The sequence below is a fragment of the Oreochromis niloticus genome, linkage group LG10 (genome assembly GCF_001858045.2).
Source record: "Oreochromis niloticus isolate F11D_XX linkage group LG10, O_niloticus_UMD_NMBU, whole genome shotgun sequence".
In the NCBI taxonomy this organism is placed as follows: Eukaryota; Metazoa; Chordata; class Actinopteri; order Cichliformes; family Cichlidae; genus Oreochromis; species Oreochromis niloticus.
This window is the reverse complement of record NC_031975.2, coordinates 83,527-110,630: the sequence shown is the minus strand read 5'-3', so window position 1 is coordinate 110,630 and position 27,104 is coordinate 83,527. Positions and strand designations below refer to the sequence as shown.

The 27,104-nt window shown below is 41.8% G+C and overlaps 1 protein-coding gene across 5 annotated transcripts in view; it reads left to right on the top strand.

Moving 5' to 3' along the window:
* The window catches only part of dmpk (DM1 protein kinase), a 97,454-nt gene continuing 70,350 nt past the window's right edge, over positions 1-27,104 (top strand). For all 5 annotated transcript variants that reach the window (XR_003221961.1, XM_019355353.1, XM_025910961.1 and 2 more), the window contains exon 1: positions 1-712. Coding sequence is in view for 4 of the 5 variants with exons in the window: in XM_019355353.1 (XP_019210898.1) it covers positions 547-712 (166 nt within the window). In the remaining variant the exon portion in view is untranslated. The remainder of the gene's footprint in view (positions 713-27,104) is intronic.

Genomic DNA, 27,104 nt, shown 5'->3' with positions numbered 1-27,104 from the left:
AGTTCAGTGCTTTGCTATTACCTTAAACTGTTGCAGTAGGAACTTTGGATTACTTTGAAAAGGGGCAGCTGAAAGACAGCGAGAGGGAGATCCAGACCAAAAAAGGTGTTGAGTCAGAGTTGGAGAAACTGCAGGCTTAACAGACGCACGGCTATGGGAAGAGAAGAAAAAGGAGAGACCCAGACAGACATTCAGGCATCTGACAGACATACAAGCGAGGGAGAGTGTAAGTGACAGTAAACTGAGGGAGGGATAGAGAACATGATGAAAAAGAGGATGTCTGTATGAAAACCTTTGCTCATGTTCTGTGATCAAGCAGAACAGCTAGAAAGGAAAGGCAATTGAGGAGGGCTTTGGAGTAGAATTAGGTCGTGATCTGGAGAAAGTCGACTGTTACTATAGACATAATTTTAAAGAGTCAAACGGGAGAAACTGCAAACTCTGAAGATTTAAAGTGATTTAAAGTTGCTTTAAATCCAAGTCATGGAAATCAGGGCTTCACTACAGCACTAAAACAAACAACCAAGCCCTCACCCCCTGGGAAAAATGTCAGCAGGGCCTGACCTAGGTGCATCTGATCTGGCAGAGGGCTACCGGACCACAGGACCTGTTGGACTCCAGACACTGTTGGATCTACTGGTTGGCGTCTATCAGGAATTCTACTCTTCACCCTTCGCAAGGGAGAAGTATGTCTCTGGTTTTCTCCAGTGGGGTGAGTTCTTGCCTCTTGTTTTAGGTGTGTGTGATTAGGTATTTTATTTTGTATATAAAAGAATGTAATTAGTCAACTCCTCACAATTGCACCTTTATAATATCTCTAAATATTACCCTGCTGGACATTATATGCTACTTGGCAACCATTTTGTTTTGCTCTCAGTCTCTCATTCAGTTGTATTTGTGCTGTTTAAGAGCTACATTTCAGAACAGAAAACCAGAACTTTCCTTTTTATTCAATAATAGATGGACATACAAGTATGACTCACGTCCACTGGTGTAAATATGTGTAAGTTATAGAATCCACATTCTTCCCCTCTTAAACAGTTAAGCTTCATTTGAATATAATTCACTGGTGATATAATCTGTAGTTTAGATGTAGCAGCAGGCTGTGGAATTGAAGTATAAAGAAACTGCCAATGATTTTTACTAGATATGGGATATAAGTATTTACAGAACACGGCTCATGCATGGAGAACCTTCAAACATAGCAGCAAAGTGAGCCATAATCTATGGAATTTTTCATTATCCATGTAAATAAGTTTGATGGAATCATACTTATATACATTATGATTCAATCATACTGGCAAGTGAGTGCCACAAAAACAGCAACTGACCTCAGTTGGGTGAAAGGCCTGGCAGGGGACCTCAAAGGACGAAATACAACATCTGATGAAGTCTACACTTCAGGCAGTCATTGACTTGAAATTAATTTCATCCAAGTATTAAATGCAGTCCTCATGTTTAAAATTGTTTGTTTGTCCAGTTACTTCAGAGCCTCTAAAATTATTGAAAAGCAGCTACAGTGAACCTTGAATTCAAGCTAAAGGTCTATACAAAAGTTGGTTTATTGTGCAAGTATATATGGCTCTATCTATGTGATTTAGCTATTGTGATAAAACAGAGCAAATGTTCTAATATAGACACTAAAATAACCACCAACTGACTGCTGTGGGAAATAAATGTAGGAGAGGCTACAATAAAAAAAAAAAAAATAGATTTTGTCTTTAACAACTTTCTCACCTGCCACTTCAACATGCTCATGTTTATTCCTGGCAGATTTGATTTACATTTTCCAGGGATTGATGCTATGAAAGCACTGGGCAAAACTGCTCTAAAAGTAGCTGTGCAGGTTATGTGCACAGAATGTTAGAAGTAACTGAGGGCTACATGACTGAAGAGGACTAACTGTAACTGTAAATTTTGGGTTGTGACACCCTTTGTAGTTAAAAGCAACAAAGGGTGTCACGAAGACAAACTTCTCTGCTGACTTTTGGTAATCCCTTATGAATTCACTGTCACCCCAAGGATGGTTGAACAGGCAATAGGTCGCCAAGAATACAGTGATTTAATACCAGATATAATGATATAATCCCTAGGAGAGAATCACAGCTTACATATAAAAGCTGCTTTTTGTGTTCATCTTTTGATTTTGTATCCCCGCTTTCTTCCTCATTATTGACAGAATTGATCCATACATGTGACTGGCTATAAGTATACCAACTGTATTTTCCAGTAGGGTGGAGAAGCTATCATCTCTTCAGTGACGTGACATTCCAAATTTAACAAAACATGTGTTCAAGAATGAGGATCTGGTTTCAGGAAACCGCCTGATCAACAATCAAGCAGATTTCTGTTTTTAGCTGGACTTAAGAGTGTGAACGTCACAAGAAATAATCTTGCTTCAGACAGGCGGAAGACTCATGGGCATCACAGCTAAGGGGAAAATATTCAGTTATTTTATGCTGAGATGGTAGAGCATTATCAAGTATCTCTTTCAATAAAACAATTTTAATAGAAAACTAACATAGTTAAGTACAATAACAGTTACTGTAGGCAGGAAGAAGTGTAAAAAAGCACTAAAATATTACAGTAAAAATAACTCCTGCAATTAAATAATTAACTAACAAAAATTTGCAAGTATATTTAGAAATTACTTAAAATATTCAAAGTTACACCACTGACTGTGAGAAAATAGTCCGTTTGAATTTTATGTAATTAAGTAATTAGACAAGAATTAATACAGAATCAGTGTTTTAATTAGCTAAGCACTTCAGCTCTAATTCTACATACACAAATTATAATTTGTAATTTATTTTAGATTTTTTGTTGCACTTTTCTGATTCTACATAACTAAACTGTAAATCAGGCATTCTCACAGCACAGATAATGATCTGATGGATAAATGACTCATTTATTGCTCTCCCTTCTGCTTAGTCTGCTGTACATTAGAGGTGCAAAAATGCAATAGGGGAGATGTCTGTGGAAGAGCAGCACAAAATGCAATTTAACTTGACCTCAGTCACACAGGTCTAGAGACCGGTCAGTATTGTATACACACACACACATTAACAAACCACATCAAACCAAGTTCTACAAAAGGAAAGTGTGTTTTCATAGTCCTCTTGTTCCATCTCTTTTTCTGTCTGGTTTGCTTATGGTGTCTTACCTCCCTACATGGCTACCTAAACAGAAGATGTCATTGATGGGTACCAAGCCAGTGTCAATATTTACAGGAACGAGCAATGACTCCATTACTGCTTTTTCTTTTCTTTTCTCTTTGTTGTATACTCTTAAAATGTTATCTTAACAGCACTGGTCAACAGAAGTTTTAGTAGCAAAAACCATTTTAGTAGCAAATGCAAAATCCAATATAAAAATAAAGACATATTTTGGTGGCACTCTCTATTACAGCTCCAAAAAATAGAAAAAGCTTGGTGTCAACCATGGTGGCCAAGCTGTCATCCCTGTTACAGAACACCTTCCACCCCATGCAGGTCTTTTTGACAACACTGAGCAACTCCTTCAGCGACAGGCTGTGGCAACCAGTGTGTCAAGGAGGGATTTAGGAGCTTGTTCCTTCCAATTGCTTCTTTACAATGACCCACAGCAGTACAATTACTGTATCTTTGTATCTCTCACACACATACACATGATATTCTAATAACATCAGTGTCTGTTATTACTGTAGCGTACTGTCACTTTAATATATTTAACACCTGTTACGTCCCAGTGTAGGGGTACCGGAACGCAACATAAGGGTTAAAAGCAAAGTGACCTGGTTCCCAAAACCATACCCAGAAGCCGATTTACAAGTTAAAGGTGGTTTATTGTGTCTAAACTGAAGCTTAACTCCAGGGAGAACAAACAAAACAAGCTTATTCAAAAATGGAGGTGCTATCTAAACTCTAGGTGAAACAAAAACCAAACAAAAGACAAGTGCTACTCCTAACTGAATAAACAAGAGAAAACAGTACAGACAATAATAAGGCAGTTCACCCCTTCTGCTTCAGCACCTATTTACAAGTGAAAAGTAATCTATTTACAAAGCTCAACAGTCCTTAGGAAGACATGCGCACATAAGTCACAGAGTTTGGAGGCCAAGGACGGGTCTGCTGCTGCTGTCAGTTGCTGTCGCGAGACAACTGCTGGAGAGGGTTTTTCAAAACAGTTACTTGATCAGGAAGCCAATCAGCAGCCGCCAGCTGTCCAATCAGGAATGACCTGTAGACTTTTAAACACAGAACACAGAACAAAAAAACAGCCACCGGGATTCAAATTATGGCCCGGACCGTAACACGCCTTTAACACAAAGTGTGGAAACCAGTGCAGTTAGACACATTCCTCAGGCTAAGGCAGTATGCTGCACAGTTTGGAGCTTGTTGTCAAGTGTATCAACTCTAGTCCAATGGACTGCTTTCAAACATATCCTGTTCAAAACATAATGCGTTTGCATTTATATAGCACTTTCCTAGTCTTAATAATCACTTTGAGTGATTTTAGACCACAAGTCACAAGTTACATCCTTTTCCTTCTGGGTCAATTAAATGTCTTATTCAGTTCGGAGAGAGACATTTTTTCAGAGCCTTGGCGGTTATTAGCCTTGATAGAACTAGGTTATTTATTAGGTCATGTGCAGTGACTGTCCAAGGATCAGTGATGTGGATGACATGAAAATAATCACTGAAAATAACAATCTCATTATATAAAATAAAAAGCATCAAAGCACCACATGACTCTATTTATTACTTTTAGTCTACTAACCCAGAGAATTAGGCTTGTTGTTTTTTAAAATTAAATACATGAGGGTGACTTTTCACACTTTTGTGAAGTAACTTTGCAATAAGGTGTATATCTAAAACTGTTCTTTCTTCATCTAAAAAGTTTACACTGTACGTCTGTGTCACCCATATTCCTCTCTGGACCTGAGAATGAAACAAAAAATAATGGACTGGAAAACTTGCCTCTATTCATAAACGATAGCTGCTATTTTTAGTTGTAAAGACTGAGTCCAAATCTGACAGTTGCTATGCTGAAGAGGAACTCCATTTATGGAAAACAGAACAATGTTATGCTTAACAGCGAGGACACAGAACAGGGAGCAGTATGCATACTCACAGTTTATAAGAGGCATCTGTGTTTTTGGGGAACCAGTTGGCCACATCTAAAAAAGAAAGGAATGCAAATTTCACATTTAGGGATATCTCCATTCACAGATATCTAAAAAGTGTACATACCTGATAGTATTCTGCTTAAGAATATTTGACTTGGGTCCAGCTGGAATGTAATGGAATAGATTGTCAATTATTTAGGAGTTTTCTAGTTCTATTAACTACTCCAAGCCACGTTACAAGCAAACATTCACGCATATTTATGCACCACTTTACTCTATTTACGCAGAGCCTTATCGTGGCACTCAGGTGTGTACCACGCTATGAGTACCATACATGCTAAGAATCAACAAATCAACTCAAGATGCAGATTGTTGAGCTGTGAAAACAAGCCAGAGTATATGCAGGTCACTGTATGCTAGCACAAGGAGAATATGAAAATTTCACACAGAACAGTCTCAGCCAACTTAAACCCAGAGTTGTCTTGCTGTAATAAGACTCCTGAGCCAAACGGCTGACCACATGTCCATCTATAAACTTGTGTTTTTTGTTAGTTTGATTTATAACAGTTAGGTAGGTTTAACTCCATCTTATGCTGTAGAAAGCAATTTGGTGGCATTATTTGTGTCCAGTTGTCCTAGTACTTTGAAAGGTTTTGAAAAGTCAGTGCTGAATTCTATGAATTTTCTTTTCTTTTATGATTTTGGTCTTGAATCACCACATATCATCTCACAAACAGGGACTCCACAAGGGACTGTCCTGGCTCCATTACATTTCACATTGTATATATACAGCAGAATTCAATTACAAATTTGAGACCTACCCCATTCAGAAATACTTGGATGACATTTCCATTGTGGTGTGTGTCTGGAATGGACTGGGGAGCTTGCAAAAACTTTCAGCAACTGAAGTCACAAAAACAACCTCATATCTAAAGCCTCTAAGACGAAGGACATGATAGTAGATTTCTGAAGATTCAGGCCTCCTGCAGTCAAAGTTTGTAGGGTGGGCATAGAGGTGGTAACAAAATATAAATATTTAGGTTTATACCTAGACAACAAACTTGACTGGTCCCTGGATACAGACAAACTATACAAAAAGGGGAAAAATCACCTCTTTTTGTTAAGGAAACTAAGATCACTTGACATCTCTAGTAAACTGCTGCAGGAGTTCTGTCAGCCTGTGGTGACAAGTGTGCTGTTCTATGCCACTTGGAGAGGAAGGATCAGAAAAGGCATGCAAAGAGACTGGACAAACTAGTGAGAAAAGTTGGCTCTGTAATTGGAGTCATACTGGAAACACTGGGGAAGGTGTTGGAGAGATGCAATCTAAATATGTTAGAAGCCATCCTGAATAACTGTAATCACGAATATCTTTATGGAACAAAAACATCCCATCATTACAAGAAGACTCTACTCTCAATAACGTAAAACAGACAGATGCAGAAAATAATTTCCCCCCACATTCATCAGGCTTTTTAACTCAAATAAACATAACAGATGAGCTATGTCAGACATAAATTTCCCATTGGAATCAGTAATTATTGTTATTCAGGTCATTTACAAGAAAAGAAAAGAAAGAAATCCATTCTGGGTTTTTATCAATTAATTAGTTCTCGCCCCACAGTTTTGAGACAAGCTTCATATATGTTATATCATTTTGTGAGGCTGGATCAGGAATGGTGTTCTATGACTTTTGGTGTTTATTACTTCGATAGTTTTTTAAATATTACTATTTTAATACAAGTTTTTGCCCATTGACATGAATGGGAAAGATTTATTTGTGGTGTGTTGGCTCCATCTTTTGGTCCCATTGAAACGGATTTCAAACTTCATTTGTGGTCTGTTGGCTCTCTCTAGTGGTATCCCGGGAGTAGTTGAAAGGGTGTATGCTTGCTGGAAAACTCCACATCCCACAATTTATAGCACGCCTCGGCCGAGTCAAACAACGGCGGCCACCACTTCGTTTTTATATTGCTTTTATTAGTGTTTCTAGGTCACAAAATAAACCTTTAAGATTTTTCCAGGCGAGAATGTAGCTGTGTAAACTTCAAATATCTGCTGGTTTCATCAAGACATCCCATATTAGCAACAGTGCTCTGACGATGTCGGTGCTGCCTGACAGCTAGCCGGCTAGCTACCACAGCTTTGCTGACAAGCGACAGCCGGCCTGGATGACAGTGAGGGTGGCTTACTCTTTCGCAAAGTCGTGGTCGAAGCTGGACTTATTTTTCGTTTATATGGGCCGATGATTTATTTATTCATTTTAGTAACGGTGTAAACAGTGGAAGGTGGTGGATTGTCCAGATGCTGGTCGATGTGAAAAAATAACTCAGTTGGTGTGAGTGGTGGTGGCTAACGCGGAGCTTCAACAGCGGGCAGACGGTGGATGAGGGAAACCGGAGGCATGAGGAGCAGAGACCCGAGGCGGCCACCGGTCCTTGTGTCAGGTGAACTGAATTGCAGGTAAGGAGTTATGACCTGCAGTCTATCTGGGTCAGATATAGACCATGTTTATGTGTAGTTTATTTTCTTTGTGCTGACTTTCTACAATCAGTTAGGTGTGTGTCGGGCTGTGAGTTGAAAAGCTACAGCCGGCTGTGTGGGTACACCAACCATGTGTGAAAAGTGGTCCATAACGTAAGGCTTCAAAGCGTGTTCATGCAAACATTGTCGGGTCTGCCGTGGTACAATGGGACTTCTGCTCATGAACCTCTGTGCACAGCGTCTGCAAATCGGGGCTGTACGAAGTCACCTCATCTTTACACAAAACTGTAAGCTGTCATCTGTGAAGCGCGAGCGGTGTTTGTTTTTACCATAGTTCATGGTGGAGAATGGCTGCTCTGCTGAGTTTTGCTCTCTGTAGCCGTATGAATGGCAAACTACACTGATTAGCAGCGGCATAGGCACACTTAAAATTTCTTCTGAAATTTTCGCTTTCTAGTTACTATTATTATTGTTCATGTAAATGGAGAGTCCTCTTCACAAACTAAGGTCAATTATGGTGTTCCACAGGGTTCGGTGCTAGGACCAATTCTGTTTACATTATACATGCTTCCCTTGGCAGCATCATTAGAAGGCATAACATAAATTTTTACTGCTATGCAGACGACACACAGCTCTATCTATCCATGAAGCCAGGTAACACACACCAATTAGTTAAACTGCAGGAATGTCTTAAAGACATAAAGACCTGGATGGCCGCTAATTTTCTGCTTCTTAATTCAGATCAAACTGAGGTTATTGTACTCGGCCCTGAAAATTTTAGAAATATGGTATCTAACCAGATTCTTACTCTGGATGGCATTACCTTGGCCTCCAGTAATGCCGTGAGGAACCTTGGAGTCATTTTTGACCGGGACATGTCCTTCAATGCACATATTAAACAAATATGTAAGACTCCTTTCTTCCATTTGTGCAACATCTCTAAAATTAGAAATATCCTGTCTCAGAGTGATGCTGAAAAACTAGTTCATGCATTTATTACTTCCAGGCTGGACTACTGTAATTCATTATTATCAGGATGTCCTAAAAACTCTCTGAAAAGCCTTCAGTTAATCCAAAATGCTGCAGCAAGAGTCCTGACAGGGACTAGAAAGAGAGAGCATATTTCTCCTGTTTTTGCTTTCCTTCATTGGCTTCCTGTTAAATCCAGAATTGAATTCAAAATCCTGCTTCTCACATACAACGTCTTAAATAATCAGGCCCCATCTTATCTTAATGACCTTGTAGTGCCATATCACCCTATTACAGCACTTCGCTCTTGCTCTGCAGGCCTACTTGCTGTTCCTAGAGTATTTAAAAGTAGAATGGGAGGCAGAGCCTTCAGTTTTCAGGCCCCTCGTCTGTGGAACCAGCTTCCAGTTTGGATTCGGGAGACACACACTATCTCTACTTTCAAGATTAAGCTTAAAACTTTGCTTTTTGCTAAAGCATATAGTTAGGGCTGGACCAGGTGACCCTGAATCCTCCCTTAGTTATGCTGCAATAGACGTAGGCTGATGGGGATTCCCATGATGCATTGAGTTTTTCCCTTCCAGTCACGTTTCTCACTCACTATGTGTTAATAGACCTCTCTGCATCGAATCATGTCTGTTATTAATCTCTGTCTCTCTTCCACAGCATGTCTTTATCCTGTTTTCCTTCTTTCACCCCAACCGGTCGCAGCAGATGGCCGCCCCTCCCTGAGCCTGGTTCTGCCGGAGGTTTCTTCCTGTTAAAAGGGAGTTTTTCCTTCCCACTGTCGCCAAAGTGCTTGCTCATAGGGGGTCATATGATTGTTGGGTTTTTCTCTGTATTTATTATTGTGTGATCTACTGTACAATATAAAGCACCTTGAGGCGACTGTTGTTGTGACATGTCAAGGCAAGACGAGACATGTCAGCCGTGTGGAACTATTTCAAAGTGAACGAAGACTCGCAAACAAAAGCGGACTGCAAATTGTGCTCAGCGAAATTGTCCAGAGGAGGCTCAAAAGGTAGCGCATTTAACACAAGTAATTTAATCAAGCACCTAAAATCCCAACACGACAACGAGTACAAAGAGTTTACCCACGCTTATTTACCCATGCTTATTAGCACAGAGTAGCATAGCTGATGCTATAGCAGTGGGATGGAAAATAGGTGGGTATTTTGAACATTCCGCCTTAGCCTGCTCCCGCCTCGAGGACGTTCAGGGACAGCTCAACCAGCCAATAAAGAGACTGCAGCAGGACGTACAGATGCACTGGAACAGCACGTATTACATGCTCCAGTCCCTCATTGAGCAAAAGTGAGTGCTGGGGGTGTATGTGTCCGAGCATGAACTCCCTGACTATCTCACCGCTCACCAATGGGCTCTTATGGAGACGACTGTTGCCATCCTCACCCCCTTTGAGGAACTAACTAAAAAAGTGAGCAGCTACGACGCACTAGCCTCTGATGTCATCCCAGCTGTGACTGTGCTAGTGAGACTTCTAAACAGAGAAACAGACGAGGACCACAGCGTCAAGACAATGAAAGCAACCTTACTGGCAGCTGTCAAGAAGCGCTTCAGTGACGTCGAGACCAACCCACTGTACTTCATCTCCACCATACTTTACCCAAGGTAAAGTCTGTGTGCTATAGGTATTCAATGATAAACTACAGTACTAAATGTAAGATTATTTTCCATCTGAAATATTATATATTTGTAACTAAAATACACAAATACAAATGTATGCAATATATATAATATAAAATACATTTCCCTTATTACTACCAGAAAGTCAAATGGCTGGCATTTGTCAATTAGTAAGTACTCGGTATCGGTATCAACGAGTACTGAAATGCAAGTACTCATACTCGTACTCGTTTTCAAAAAAAGTGGTATTGGTGCATCCCTAGCCTAAGGGAAGCATGTATAATGTGAATAGAATTGGTCCTAGCACTGAACCCTGTGGAACACCATAATTGACCTTAGTGGGTGAAGAGGACTCTCCATTTACATGTACAAATTGGAGTCTATTAGATAGATATGATACAAACCACTGCAGTGCAGTACCTGTAATACCTACAGCATGTTCCAATCGCTCTAATAGGATATTATGTTCAACAGTATCGAACGCTGCACTAAGGTCTAGCAGGACAAACACAGAGATGAGTCCACTGTCAGAGGCCATAAGAAGATCATTTGTAATCTTCACTAAAGCTGTTTCTGAGCTGTGATGAGCTCTGAAACCTGACTGAAACTCTTCAAATAAGCCATTCCTCTGCAGATGATCTGTTAGCTGTTTGACAACTACTCTTTCAAGGATGTTTGATATGAAAGGAAGGTTGGAGATTGGCCTATAATTAGCTAAGACTGCTGGGTCTAGAGATGGCTTTTTGAGTAAAGGTTTAACTACAGCCAGCTTGAAGGCCTGTGGTACATAGCCGAATATTAGAGATAGGTTGATCATATTTAAGATTGAAGAATTGATTAATGGCAGGACTTCCACTATACAGCCAAGATTTCACAGCACTGATCTACATATTCCTTTTCCTCTGATTTCCACTCCTTCAGTCAACGCTGTGAGGAGTACTGACGGCTGGTTCAGTCACACTCCCAGGACTACTACTTGACAAAGTTTCATTTTCTGTGTTTTTTACTTAAAAAGGGTCCTGGTGTTATTTGTCTCTCAGAAACAGTTCACAACTTCCCTTCAACTCAATCCATGTCGCCTAAAAGTTAAATCTGTTTCTCCATCACCTGTTCAGTTTTGATGATTCAGTAAGGACATCTCCTGGTTTCATCTTCATGTTTCCCTCTCACCACATATCCAAACCGATATCATGACCAGCAGCTTTTACAGCTGTGGCTCCTGCAAACATCAGCTGATACTAGAAATTAATATTAAATAAATTCTAACAACAGCTGATCACTGTGCTGCTGTTGTTTAGCGTGACATCCCCTGGTTTCCTCTTTTTGGCGCAAAGTGGGCGATAAACAAACGAGAGAAAAGCCGATCAGCTGATCATTGATCAGTTTCATGATTGAAGTAGCAACAGGAGGGGGAGAGAATGAGAGAAGAAGAAGCAGCTGCTGCAGCGTAATGACACGGAATAACTCCAATTTTGTGTCTTTTTCCATTCTAGCTGAAGTACGGGACAAACTGTTTTCCTTTTCACCTCAATACGAAACGCGTAATATTTTCTCTGAATATGGGACGATTCTGTTTTTTACAGGACTGTTGGCAACTCTACTAACTAACCTTGTGAATAAAATAAAGTTCACTATCAGTAGCATCATAGCACCCGCCCAGCATTATAGAAACTCCGTCATGCTAGCTAGTACTGGTACAAGTTATTGTAACTGACTGTAAAAAGTCAGCACAACGAAAATAAACTACACCTAAACTTGGTTTATATCTGACCCAGATAGACTGCAGGTCATAACTTCTTACCTGAAGTTCAGTTCACCTGATACTCGGACCGGCGGCCGCCTCGGGTCTCTCCTCCTGGCTCCCCTTTCCCTCATCTACCCGCTGGCCTCTGTGGAAGCTCCACCATTGCCACCACCAAACAACTGACCTTTTTTTACACATCGGCCAACATCTGGGCAATCCACCTTTCATTGTTTGTACCGTTACAAAAATAAATAACTAAATCATCAGCCCATAAAAACGAAAAATCACCATCAATGGCCAGTCCAGCTATGGTCTTGCCATCAGTTAACCCTGCCCAGGGTTTCGACCCCTGCTCTACGCCAACCAGGAAGCAAAACAAGTATGAATCCCACAGAATACTCTATAATTCTGTCATGGTCTGCAGAAGCAGACTGTGAGGGAGGACCCAAGTGCAGACACAGAAAGAGACAGAAATGAGTTTAAATAAAAGGAGAGCCATTCATTATGGCTGATTAAACATAAAATACAAAATGAGGCAAAACGAGGGAATGTTAGGGTGCCTGGATCATCAACCCAGAATTTTCAGTTTTACATTATTATTGAACTTTGATTTTGTCATTATTTATCATTTCTAGTCTTTTGGTTTCTTTATTAGAGTTCTCTGCCTTCTGGTTTCAGTCTCTGTTTTCAATGGTTGCTCTGTCTCCCCTGTCAGCTGTATCCCCTTGTCAATTCCATGTGTCTGTGTTATGTTTCCTGTTTTACTTTGAAAGTCCGTGTCTCATGTTAATGTGTCTGTGTTTGCTTCCCTTGTCTCGTTAGTCCTGATTTGTCCCAGCTGTGTTTCCCTCTAGTCTCCCATTCCCCGATTGCTCTCTGTGTATTTAAGCCCTGTGTTTTCTTTTGTTTGTGTCACGATCTCCCTCATCCCACACTGCATGCGAGAAACTACAGGGTGGGCCATTTATATGGATACACCGTAATAAAATGGGAATGGTTGGTGATATTAAAGTCCTGTTTGTGGCACATTAGTATATGTGAGGGGGCAAACTCCTCAAGATGGGTGGTGACCATGGTGGCCATTTAGAAGATAGCCATCTTGGATACAACTTTTGTTTTTTCAATATGAAGAGGGCCATGTGACACATCAAACTTATTGGTAATGTCACAAGAAAAGCAATGGTGTGCTTGGTTTCAACGTAACTTTATTCTTTCATGAGTTATTTACAAATTTCTGACCACTTATAAAATGTGTTCAATGTGCTGCCCATTGTGTTGGATTGTCAATGCAACCCTCTTCTCCCACTCTTCACACACTGATAGCAACACCGCAGGAGAAATGCCAGCACAGCCATCCAGTATCCGTAGTTTCAGGTGCTGCACATCTCGTATCTTCACACCATAGACAATTGCCTTCAGATGACCCCAAAGATAAAAGTCTAAGGGGGTCAGATCGGGAGACCTTGGGGGCCATTCAACTGGCCCACGACGACCAATCCACTTTCCAGGAAACTGTTCATCTAGGAATGCTCGGACCTGGCACCCATAATGTGGTGGTGCACCATCTTGCTGGAAAAACTCAGGGAACGTTCCAGCTTCAGTGCATAAAGAGGGAAACACATCATCATGTAGCAATTTAAAATATCCAGTGGCCTTGAAGTTTCCATTGATGAAGAATGGACCCACTATCGTTGTACCCCATATACCACACCAAACCATCACTTTTGTTGTTCCAACAGTCTTGGAGGGATCCATCCAATGTGGGTTAGTGTCAGACCAATAGCGGTGGTTTTGTTTGTTAACTTAACCATTCACATAAAAGTTTGCCTCATCACTGAACAAAATCTTCTGCGTGAACTGAGGGTCCTTTTCCAATTTTGTTTTGCCCATTCTACAAATTCTGTGCGCCAATCTGGGTGATCCTTGTTGAGATGCTGCAGTAGCTGGAGTTTGTAAGGGTGCCATTTGTGAGTAGCTAATATTCGCCGAAGGGATGTTCGACTAATGCCACTCTCCAGTGACATGCGGCGAGTGCTACGCTGTGGGCTCTTGCTGAATGAAGCTAGGACAGCCACTGATGTTTCTTCATTAGTGACAGTTTTCTTGCGTCCACATTTTTGGCAAATCCAACACTGAACCAGTTTCACAAAACTTAGCAAGTTTGCTAACTGTAGCATGGGAGATGGGTGGTCTCGTGAAATGACCCGGTTACTGCGTTCACCAGATATCAACACAATTTCGGTCCGTTCCTCACGTGTTAACCTCTTCGACATGTCAATGGCTGTGAACAAAGAGAAACTTGTAAATAAAGAAAGAAAGAATAAAGTTACGTTGAAACCAAGCACAAAATTGGAGCGTAAGTCTGATAACATCATGGAGAAGCTCACGGCTCTCCAACGGGAGATTGAGTGACCAGTGTTGGACTGTTAGAACAGCTTTGAAATTCATATGAGTTGTTTGCAGTAAAGTTAAAACCACCATCACTTCATGCGGATACCCCTTCGGCGCCAGCTGCGGTCTCAAGGCTGGAGCTGAACAAAACACCCTGATAACGACTGTGTTGAGACTGTTCTTCCCTTTCTATGCAAGGCCACCTGGGTTGGCTGGAAGACTGTTTACTTAGCCTGGCAGGGCGAAGGACACTGTCTCAGCTGAACTCTGGACACATACACACACACGCACACAGACATATATACACATGCAGATGTACACTCATCCCCCCTCCCCCCTCCAAACACCTTCGACGCTTATTCCCTTCCGATGCTGACGGTGGATCAAGGAGACCAGCGCATAGGCTGCAGGCCCGGATGTACTGTCTACATTGGCTGTCTCTCACCCTTTACCCATCCCTGTTGCTTGTCATGTGTTTCTTTGGTGTATTAGAGTTTTTTTCATGTGCTATGTGCAGAGGTGTTTTTTTTCTGTTCTCAAACTGATCTCCCTGTTGGAGCTCAGTCTGGGGGGAGTTATTTTTTTCTCCTTATCTTTCCTCATGTTGTGCTTTTCCATGTTATACCTCTCTGACCTGTCTTCCCCATGTGATGTTTGTGTAATGTATGTATGGTCGGAAGGGTAAGACGGCGCTGGCACGGCTGGCAGCCTTAACCCAATTTCCCTCAGGATGAATAAAGTATAATCAATCAATCAATCAATCAAAATTGTTTTGCTTGTGACATTACCATTTTTATACTCCTGTAAGTTTTGTGCAAGATAGCAAACACAGCTACAGCCAGATTGGCGTCTCAGAATAGGTTGTGTGATTAATTCAAATTAAAGTCAAATATATTTAGCTTGAAACAAAACACAAACAAACAAAAAGGAGAAAATGGCAAAGATGAGAAAAATTGAAGAAGATTTGGAGGAGATCAAGCTGTCGCTTAACTCGTTGTCAACAGACGTCGAAAGAATAGTTAAGCAACAAGGAATGTTAACGACTTTAATGGACCAAATCAAAGAATTAAAAAGCTTGATTAAGGAAAAGGATAAAACAATCCAGCTCTTAGAAAGGAGAGTGGAGGATTTAGAACAGCATGCACGACTGGAGGATGTGATTATTACCGGTTTGGAAACCAAACACAGGAGCTACGCAAGAGTTACTGAGACTGGGAGTGGTGTGAGGTCTGGTGGAGATGAGCCCCCGGTGGAGGAGCAACAAACACTAGAGCGTCAGGTAGTGGAGTTTTTTGCGAGTAAAAAACTTCCCCTGCATAGCAATAACATCGCGGCGTGTTATACCCTCCCCAGAAAGAATGCAAGGGCACCCCCAGCAATAATAGTAAAATTTGTGAATCTAAAACACTAAACTGAGCTACTGAGGCAGTCCACACAACTGAAAGGGAGTGGAGTATATGTGAATGAACATCTCACGAAAAAGAACGCCGATATTGCCAGACAAGCCCGTATCATGCGTAAAGAAAAAAAAAATCCAAGCAACATGGACAAGAAATTGCAAAGTGATGATAAAGCTCAACAGAACATCAGAAGAAGCCAAGGTTGTAATGATCAGGGATCTTCATGATTTGGACAACTACGGGGTATGATTACACTGTTGCGGTCGGACGGCAGAAGGTCTGTTAGTAGGGAAGGGAAAATGGAAAGGTATGAGACAGTCGACTGGAAGAGTATTACTGTGAAGCTGCAGGTGGATATGGAACTGGGATCGACGGTGTCACCATTATGCGCAGAGACGAGATATAGATCTGAGCCGCAGTTATTTATGGATCAGAAAGAACTGTATAGCTATGAGTGGTTTCTCAAAATATGTTGTGAAATACTTGGGTATGTCATAAGGATAACAGACATTTAAAGAATACCCAATCACAATGACTGAAGATTCAGATTACAAATTACATGATTTTGAAAATAATATCGATCCAGAAAGGAATGTGCTTAATGCAATTAATGTTACATGCAAGTATTATACTGAGAATCAATTTAGGGATAATGTTGACTTAGGCAATACAGATCAGGAAACATTGAACAAAATACGCAAAACAAAACTAGAATTAAATGAGATAATTGATAAAAAAAAAAAAAAAAATTCTTAGTACAAAGACTACGCTTACAAAATTATGAACATAGTAATAAATCCGGTCAATTTCTAGCAAACCAGCTAAAAATAAATAAATAAAAAACAACTATATGTGTTGTTCAAGATTCATCTGGGAACACAATATACGAACCGAAACAAATAAACAACATTTTCAGGGATTTCTATAAAAGATTGTATTCACCACAAATAAACCCATCTAAAAAGGAAATTGATCAGTTTTTAGACAACATAACTCTCCCAAAATTATTAGACACTCAAGCAATGGCACTGGATTCGCCACTGACACCAGGTGAACTCCAGGAAGCCCTGATAAGTATGCCCAATAATAAGGCTCCAGGTCCAGACGGCTTTCCTGCAGAATTCTACAAAGAATTCTGGATGATTCTAGCACCAGTTTTTTACAGAACATTGTTGGAAATCAAAGAAAAGGGCAGACTTCCATCAAATATGAATTCTGCAAACATTAATCTCCTGCTAAAACCAGGCAAAGACCCTCTATATCCCTCAAGCTATCGTCCAATATCCCTTATACAGGGAGTGCAGAATTATTAGGCAAATGAGTATTTTGTCCACATCATCCTCTTCATACATGTTGTCTTACTCCAAGCTGTATAGGCTCGAAAGCCTACTACCAATTAAGCATATTAGGTGATGTGCATCTCTGTAATGAGAAGGGGTGTGGTCTAATGACATCAACACCCTATATCAGGTGTGCATAATTATTAGGCAACTTCCTTTCCTTTGGCAAAATGGGTCAAAAGAAGGACTTGACAGGCTCAGAAAAGTCAAAAATAGTGAGATATCTTGCAGAGGGATGCAGCAGTCTTAAAATTGCAAAGCTTCTGAAGCGTGATCATCGAACAATCAAGTGTTTCATTCAAAATAGTCAACAGGGTCGCAAGAAGCGTGTGGAAAAACCAAGGCGCAAAATAACTGCCCATGAACTGAGAAAAATCAAGCGTGCAGCTGCCAAGATGCCACTTGCCACCAGTTTGGCCATATTTCACAGCTGCAACATCACTGGAGTGCCCAAAAGCACAAGGTGTGCAATACTCAGAGACATGGCCAAGGTAAGAAAGGCTGAAAGACGACCACCACTGAACAAGACACACAAGCTGAAACGTCAAGACTGGGCCAAGAAATATCTCAAGACTGATTTTTCTAAGGTTTTATGGACTGATGAAATGAGAGTGAGTCTTGATCGGCCAGATGGATGGGCCCGTGGCTGGATTGGTAAAGGGCAGAGAGCTCCAGTCCGACTCAGACGCCAGCAAGGTGGAGGTGGAGTACTGGTTTGGGCTGGTATCATCAAAGATGAGCTTGTGGGGCCTTTTCGGGTTGAGGATGGAGTCGAGCTCAACTCCCAGTCCTACTGCCAGTTTCTGGAAGACACCTTCTTCAAGCAGTGGTACAGGAAGAAGTCTGCATCCTTCAAGAAAAACATGATTTTCATGCAGGACAATGCTCCATCACACGCGTCCAAGTACTCCACAGCGTGGCTGGCAAGAAAGGGTATAAAAGAAGAAAAACTAATGACATGGCCTCCTTGTTCACCTGATCTGAACCCCATTGAGAACCTGTGGTCCATCATCAAATGTGAGATTTACAAGGAGGGAAAACGGTACACCTCTCTGAACAGTGTCTGGGAGGCTGTGGTTGCTGCTGCACGCAATGTTGATGGTGAACAGATCAAAACACTGACAGAATCCATGGATGGCAGGCTTTTGAGTGTCCTTGCAAAGAAAGGTGGCTATATTGGTCGCTGATTTGTTTTTGTTTTGTTTTTGAATGTCAGAAATGTATATTTGTGAATGTGGAGATGTTATATTGGTTTCACTGGTAAAAATAAATAATTGAAATGGGTATATATTTGTTTTTTGTTAAGTTGCCTAATAATTATGCACAGTAATAGTCACCTGCACACACAGATATCCCCCTAAAATAGCTCAAACTAAAAACAAACTAAAAACTACTTCCAAAAACATTCAGCTTTGATATTAATGAGTTTTTTGGGTTCATTGAGAACATGGTTGTTGGTCAATAATAAAATTATTCCTCAAAAATACAACTTGCCTAATAATTCTGCACTCCCTGTAAATGTAGACCTTAAAATAATCTGCAAAGCTCTCTCGAAGAGACTAGAGAAAATAACCCCCCTCTTAATTCATCCTGACCAAACCGGTTTCATAAAAGGTAGGCACTCATCAACAAATACACGTAGATTACTGAATTTGATAGACTACTCATACAGTAAAAACCTTGAAACTACTTTTCTTTAGATGCAGAAAAAGCGTTTGATTGAGTTAACTGGAAATTTCTATTTGCAACTTTACACAAATTTGGTTTTGGATCTCCTTTCATCAACTGTTTAAAAATATTATATAATTCCCCAACAGCTTGTGTCAGAACAAATGACCAGACATCCTCCAGTTTCTGTCTCCTGAGGGGCACCAGGCAAGGATGCCCACTCTCCGCTTCACTGTTTGCAATTTTTATTGAACCACTAGCAGCAGCAATTAAACAGAATTCAGCAATTAAGGGCATAAAATGCAAGAATGTGGAACATAAAATCAGCCTTTATGCAGATGATGTGTGTACTCTTTCTCCAAAATTCACAAACCAATATCTCTGGGGTGATTGAATTGATAAACTCTTTTGCAAGAATATCAGATTACTCAATTAACTGGTCAAAATCTACAGTCCTTCTGATTAATTGTTCCTTCCATAATTCCTCTTCTACTCCACTGCAGTCGGGAAATATAAATTATTTAGGTATTAATGTTTCTCCCAAACTTGCAGATCTAACTGAATTAAACCATATCCTACTTTTAAAGAAAGTAGAAGGTGATCTGGCTAGGTGGAAATGTCTACCCATATCACTTTATCCGCTATAAAAATGATGGTATTACCAAAAATAAATTATTTATTCTCAATGATCCCAACTAAACCGCCACAAGATTGGTTCAGATCTCTAGATTCATATATGTCCAAATTCCTTTGGAAAAATAAACCCCCACGTATAAGCTTAAAAACACTACAAAAGACCAAGGATAAAGGAGGATTAGAACTACCTAACTTTCAGCACTACTTCTTAGCCAACAGTGTTGGGGAGTAACGGAATACATGTACCGCCGTTACGTATTTAGAATACAAAATATGAGTAACTGTATTCCGTTACAGTTACCGTTTAAAAAGGTGGTATTCAGAATACAGTTACTTTGTTGAAATAAATGGATTACACGGCGGTACTTTCCTGTTTCATATTGTCGCGGGTCAGGATTATTTGGGTTTGTTTGACAGCTATGTTCTGTTGTTCCAGGCGGCAGCGTTACGGTTGCCATGGTTACAGGGTGACGCTCTCTCTCTGCGTGTTTCCTGGGTGAGAGAGCGCTTTTTTGTTGTTGTTGTTGTGCTAAGCTAAAAGGCAGAATGCTACAGGCATGGCCCTAAAGAATGTAGCCTCATGGGCAGTGTAGTCCGTGCTGCAGGGAGAATGGACTACCATACACGTTATGTGTCTGTGAGTGAGGGAGGGAGAGAAAGGAAAAGTCCGAGCTGTCACGGAGCAAAAACGGGAGCTGGAAGCATGTAAATATAATAATAACCACTGCAGCCAAGAAGAGTGCCTGACGAGCCCATTTGTAAGTAAGCTATTAAGACTCAACTGTACACTGTGTTCGTGTTTTCCTCCGGAAAAAATAAGTTCCGTTGGAGCAGCCTTTTAACGCCTCTCTCTGTCTCTGGCAAGCAAAGTTGACCCAGACAACAAAGTAAAGCTATTTTTCGGCTACACGGAACCCACTGTATTAGCCCGAGGTCCCTTTACTACTGTTCGGAGCCGCGGACCTTCAGTAACAGTAATAAATCACAGCAATAGTACATTCACGTAGTTGTAAACAGCATGATAATATATTAAGTAATCCAAAGTATTCAGAATACGTTACTCTCATTGAGTAACGTAACGGAATACGTTACAGAATACATTTTGGGGCATGTATTCAGTATTCTGTAATGGAATACATTTTAAAAGTAACCTTCCCAACACTGTTAGCCAACAGGCTTCAGTTTATCTCAGGATGGCTAAAACATATCCTCTTAGATGAACCTTGGCTAGATGTAGAAAAGGCACTTTGCAATAATCTAGAGCTATCAGATCTACCATTTATCAGCTCAAACATCCAATGACATGAATGCTTCAAAAGCATCAGCATCAGCTCTTCTCTGACAGCATGGTGGGAGTTTCTAGAATTGACGGAGTCTTCATTAATCCCATGCAAACGTACACCTATCTGGAACAACCCTGACATATTACAAAACAATAATATGATAAACTTTCCAGATTGGAGTGGTAAAGGAATCAAATATTTAGAACATATACTAGAAGGAACAGAATTTATTTCATTTGACAGACTAGTTACACAATATGGGATCAACAAGAAAAGTTTTTTAGAATATCAACAAATTAAATCCATAGTAAAGAAGAAATTTAAACCGGGTCAAGTTGAACTACAAACACCAGTGTGGTTCAATTTCTTACTCTTAAAACCCCCAAATTACTATCCAAAATATACAGAATGCTTTCTAAAACAGATGAATCAATATCACTTCCTATTGCAAAATGGGAAGCGGATTTATCAGTTAACTTAGACAAAACTTCTGGTCTCAGATATGCTTAAAAACCTTTTATTTAATTAGAAATCCCAGTCTTCAATTAATTCAATACAAAATACTACATAGAGTGCACTATACAGGTCATCGGATGTTCAAGATGGGCTTTACGTCTACCAACAACTGCTCACACTGCCAAACCAATTCACCGGACAATTATATCCACGCTCTTTGGTTCTGTCCACCAGTTCATAAGTTTTGGCGCGAGATATGTGAAGACTTATCGAAGTGTCTGAAATGTAACATTCCAACTTCCCCTTTAGTGTGTTTGTTGGGCAGCTTAGATAATGTCACTTCAGAAAAGAATATAGCCCATATGGTTTTCACTGCCCTATGCATTGCCAAGAAAACAGTCCTCATGAACTGGAAAAATAAAAATAATCTTAATTCTAACCAATATAGAAATTATCTATTAGATTACATTAGTCTTGATACAGCCTCTGCCACCACATCAGATCAATTGCTCTGGGCTCCTTTGATCAGCTCCATCACCTAGTGGGGGTGGGGGGGGTCATAGTTTGGTCCCACCTTCACTGTTGTGATTGGTGTGGGGGTAGGGACAGGCTTAGGGCGTCGGAGGGTTCCCCAGGAGCATCTTTCTTGGGGGGCTAAATCTGGGGTAGTGGTCATGGCCAATTACGGGCTCTGTTGGCTCTTAGGTGACGGTTTCCTTGTGGCTGCGTGCAGCGGGGCTAGGCGAGGGTCTGTGCTGACGGACGTGGGTTACTGACCTGGTAGCCTGGCTGCCCCTGGGTGGGTCCGGGACGGGCGTGAGGTTCTGGGGGCGCTCCGTCTCTGGGCTGGGGCCCTGGCCGGGCCTCGGGGCTTGGGTCCTGGTTGGTGTGTTGCCGGGGTTGTGGGCGGGTGGGTGTATGGGGGCCCAGCCCTGGTGCAGGGTGCCGCCAGTGCATCGAGCCACCTGGCGGGCTCTTCAACTGGTGGGGGAGGTTGTCACATCTTGCAGGAGCTTTCCTCTCTTCAGGAACTCTCTCTGCAGGAGGGGGAGATACAGGAGAGGTGGAGGAAGATCTCAGCCTGGGCATCTATTGTCTTGTGTAGTCTGGAAGATGAGTGGATGATGGGGTGGGTGCAGTTTTCTCTGTGGTGGGGTTGGGTGGGCTGTCCCGGGCTCTGTGGGGCCGGGCGGTGCTGCTGCACTGGACCCCGGTCCAGATGGGCCTGGGGTCACTTGCCCCTCCCTTCCTTCCCTCCCCATCTCCAGCTGCCTCCCTCTTCCCACTCCACCACAATCACCCACACATGCAGGGCCTTGGGGTAAGGGTGTGTCACCAGGGTGCAGAGGAGGCATCCCCCCCCTCTGTCCACTTCTAACTGCCTGTGCCTTATCCCACAACTTAGACATTCACATTACTCACACTCTCATAACACATACATATAGGATCTTGGGGGCAGGCACGCAACACGGACTCCAAATTACCATCAGGGTGTATACCTCACCCCTGGCGTCGTTGCCCACCTCTCAATTTTAAATACATATAGACATTGAGGGCTATCAGGAGGGGCTATGCGCTTACCTGCTGCTCTCTGGCAGGTAGCTCCATGCCCTCCTGGGTTTTAAATGCACCTTAGAACACACATTCATCAACACTACATACGAGCGGGTGAAGGGAGGTTTGGAGTCTTCCCACACCCCCGTTCTCTGCGGCCTGCTGGAGCGGGGGGGCTCGGAGGAGGAGTTGGCCGTCTGACTGGGGTCTGGAATGTGGGGCCTCCCTGCTGCTGCGGAGTCGGGGGGTCTGCTTCTCCCCACCGCAGGGAAAAGGGTAACACCACCTGGGTCTGGGTGCAGTTTCCCCCTCCAGGGCCTAGGGTATGTTGCGAAATCAGTTTTACCCCGGTTCTTTTTTATTCCTCGGGCCTCCAGAGATGGCACCGGACCCAGTAGTCATTTTTACAAAATCTTTATTCATCTTTATTCATCTTCATTTAAGCATGCACTTCTAGAAGGGAAGACGAGGCCGGTGTTCCTCTGTAACAATCTTCACCCCTTTGTTAGTCACAGCCAGCTTTATAGAGGCGACCCCATCATAAATCCCCCATGGTGTGCTGGAAACTCTGTATGTCTGTGTGTGTATGCACGAGCACGTGAGTGCCTGTGTGTGCGCATACCCGTATGTCTATGTGAGTGCACATGAATGACTGTGCATGTGGATGTGTGAGTGTAACAGTTTAAGCCAGGGCTCTAGAGTGCGACCAATTTGGTCGCAAATGCGACCAAATTTTTCAGTGGTGCGACTAAAAAAAAATATTATTTTTGGGTAACAAAAAAAAAAAAAAAAAAAAAAATCTCTGCAACTCTCTGTGTGGTCAACAACAGACACACATTATGCCCCTATCGTGGACTAAACCAATCAGAGATAGTCAGGGGCGGGACCTCTGTGATTGGCCGTTGAAAGTGCAGGTGGAAGAGAGAGGTGAGTAGCTTGAATAAAGCCATATCAATTCATTAACGGATTACACACAAAGACGTAAACACAGAGCCGACCCGACGCATCAGAATCAGCTTTGTCTTTCTCGGCTTTCTCACCCCACGGCCTGAACACGGACACGCTGTCGGAGCTTAGCGATTCTGATGCGTCGGGTCCGCGCTGTGTTTCCGTCTTTTTTGCGCTAGATTCTGAGCTGCAGGTTTTGTCTCTCCAACCAAAATTCGCCGAGCCAGCAGCAAAAGAAGCAGCAAACTACGCTTCACATTTGATCAATGTCGTCATGAATTCCCTCTGACTTTTGTTGTTTTGCTTCCACCACGATAAAAATCACACTTCATGCACAGCTCTCTCTCTCTCTCTCTCTGTACTTCAAGAACAGTTTCCCGTCTCAAATCTCTGTTTTCTGCATTATTCATTGGCTTATTACCCACCAGTCTACCGTTGTTTACAGCGCTGTCGGCCGCTGTCTTTTTCTTTTCTTTTTCTTTGTTTTCACTTAAATGACCTCGGACAAGAAAGCCTAATTTCTGCTGTTCAATACTGAAGAAATTTAAACTTCTTAAAATTATGCAAAATTGCAGAATATTGCAGAATATTTTTAAGGTTATCTGCTTTAAAACGCCAGACCAGAAAAATCTCCTTCATGTTTTTCTGTGATTTATTCTCAGTTACTTTCACACAAAGGCATCTGCTGTGATGTTCACAATTCTGATGAAGTCTCATGTGTATCAGTACTGATAAATGATCAGAATTATAATATTTCTGACTGTCTGAGGCTAAATTGAATCGAATCAGGACTTTGAGAACTGGAATCGAATGGATTATAGAAATCAGTGATAATACCCAGCCCTAGTGAGCAGCCTAGGCCTGACAGAAGTGGATGTAGCTGTGGGTAATAAGAAAAGATGAAAAGAACTATTGATAACTTTTGTGTTAAGTTAAGGACTGATCCGTCTGAAATTCATAGCCAGCTCTGACACGGTGCCATCAATCTTTGAATGCTGAAAAAACAGCAGTGTATCCAGGAAACACATTATATGCTGCAATAAATGCACTGCCCAAGTGTCCCCTCTCCCCACTGCCTTTCAGCAGCAGGCAGCAGCAAACAGATCATCAGAGGAGGCCAAGATGATGATTAAGTTTAACATTTTCTACAATATTGAAAAAGCAATTTAAGCACAAGTTTGTTAGTTAATAATTTAGAAATGAATATCGTCTGTATGGACTTCCCCCCCAAAGAAAGTGCACATGTAAAACTGCGGTGTTAAGCGATGCGGTTGAAAAATTTGAGTGTGCCTAACTTTTGTGCCGGTACGCCTAAATTTTTAAAGTTAGGCGTACCGGTGCGCCTATGTCAAAAAGTTAGTCTAGAGCCCCGGTTTAAGCACTGTGTGTGTCTCTGGTACGTGACTCCCTAGGGGTCATAAAAAACCCCTCTCTCTTCCAGACCACAATTATCAAGTTACAAATGTTGAGACCCCCACACAGGTATCCTCTGGGGAATTTCCACTCAGCATTAACTCCTCTTTGTCTTACTTTCACAGTTCAACTGGGGAGGGTCTCCTAAGATCTACTCCTAAGTTCATGACACAGTCAGGCCTTTATTTATATCCAGGGCAGTGTCAGTGTCTCTACCATAATTCTACATTCTATCTTAACACATTTCTAAACTCTAAAACAAACTAAACATTCCTACATGTCTAAACTCTAAAATAAGCTAAACATTTCTACAGGTACCTAGACCCGGTTCTTAGAGTACGCTTGGGGAGTGTGATTGTGTGTCCAGTGTCTCTTTATGTCTGTCTCCACGTTGGTTGAGAGTGGAGCAATTGCTCACTCCTTGGTGGCTGCTTATCGGGGCCTAGAGCCTGGGGCTCGCTCTGGCCACTTCGGGGTGGGGTGCCCTCGGCCTCTCGGCCTGGGGCTCGGTCACTCTGGCACAGCTGGCTGCCGGCGGAGCTCCCGGGCACGTCACTGTAACCCCCCTGGCTTCTGCTCCGCAGCTGCTGAGTGACCCCTCATCTGGGGCTCTCCTCAGCTCTTTCTGGGATAGTGGCGCGGCTGCCCCTCTGTTGGTCTTCCTTGGTCTCTTGTGTTCTGGGGGCCTCTGGATGTCTGGAGTTTTGATCTCCTCCATACCTGCGTCATGCCCTGGAGGACGGGGCAGTGGCCCCCCACACCCTCTAGCAGATCATTACATGAAGGAACCTTTTAAAAACAAGCGCGTCCATGCTCACAGGTGTACAGATGGGTGCTCACACACACAATCTACACCCTTTTTGGCTCCTACCTCAAAGCACACTGTGTGCTGTCGATCTTACGTGCTGCACAATAATGTTTAATATTTAGTATTTACCAGAGGTGGGACCAAGTCATTGTTTTGCAAGTCTCAAGTAAGTCTCAAGTCTCTAACCTCAAGTCACAAGTCAAGTCTCAAGTAAAGTCAAGCAAGTCAGAGTCAAGTCGTAAGTCAAGACAGACAACTTTCAAGTCAAGTCCCAAGTCCGAAACTTTGAATTTCAAGTCCTTTCAAGTCTTTTTTTAAAAAAACAATGTTGCAGTTATATGTTAGATGTAAATAATAGACCATGTGTACTTTTTTAAATCTGTATTTATCTCATCACCTGATGAAACAAGTAACTTACAAAATATGCACAAACTAATTCTGAAATTGCACCTTTATAATGTACAGCTCAATTAAACTTTGCTGCAAGAATAGTCTTCCTCTAAATTACAAATTCACAGAATAAACATTCAGTAAAAAATGCAAAAGCAGAACTTCCTGCTGAAACAAAAAGTGCTGAGATTTCCTTATGTACAAAACAATGAACCATCGCAGTAAATTTTGTGCAGTGTGATTAGCTTGTCCTCTCTCTCTCATCTAGTCTCTGTGTGAACAGGTGTGAACATGTGTGTTTGTATGTGTCCATGTGTGAGTGACAGAGGGAAAAAAAACATATATATATATATATATATATATATATATATATATATATATATATATATGAATGAACAATGAACAAGAATGTGCACTTTAAGTTATTTCAGTTAACTATTCTGCATTGCATTTGCAAAAGACCAAATTGGCCAAAAGTCTGTCAGTCATTTGTGCACGATGAGGCCGTAGAATGATGCCACCATAGCTGAAAACTCGCTCCACAGGAGCACTACATGCAGGCACTGCTAAAACTCTGGTGGCCACATGAAACAGAGAAGGAAGAGTCTGCATGTTCATTGCCCAGAACAAGAGGGCGTTCTGTCCATCAGGTAGTGACTTAGCTGTAGAGCTGGACTCTTCCCCACATCCTTCTTCTGCCTCTTACAGTAAGCAGCAAAGAGTCCTCCATCTTCACAGGCCTCTTGGTGTTCCTCACCAGGAGTCACAGGTTGCTCTGACTTTGCAGGATCTGCCGCATCTTGCCGCATCTTCCAAAGCAGCTGCTTTAAGGTACACTGGATCTGAAAAGGGGGCAGTGATCCCATCTT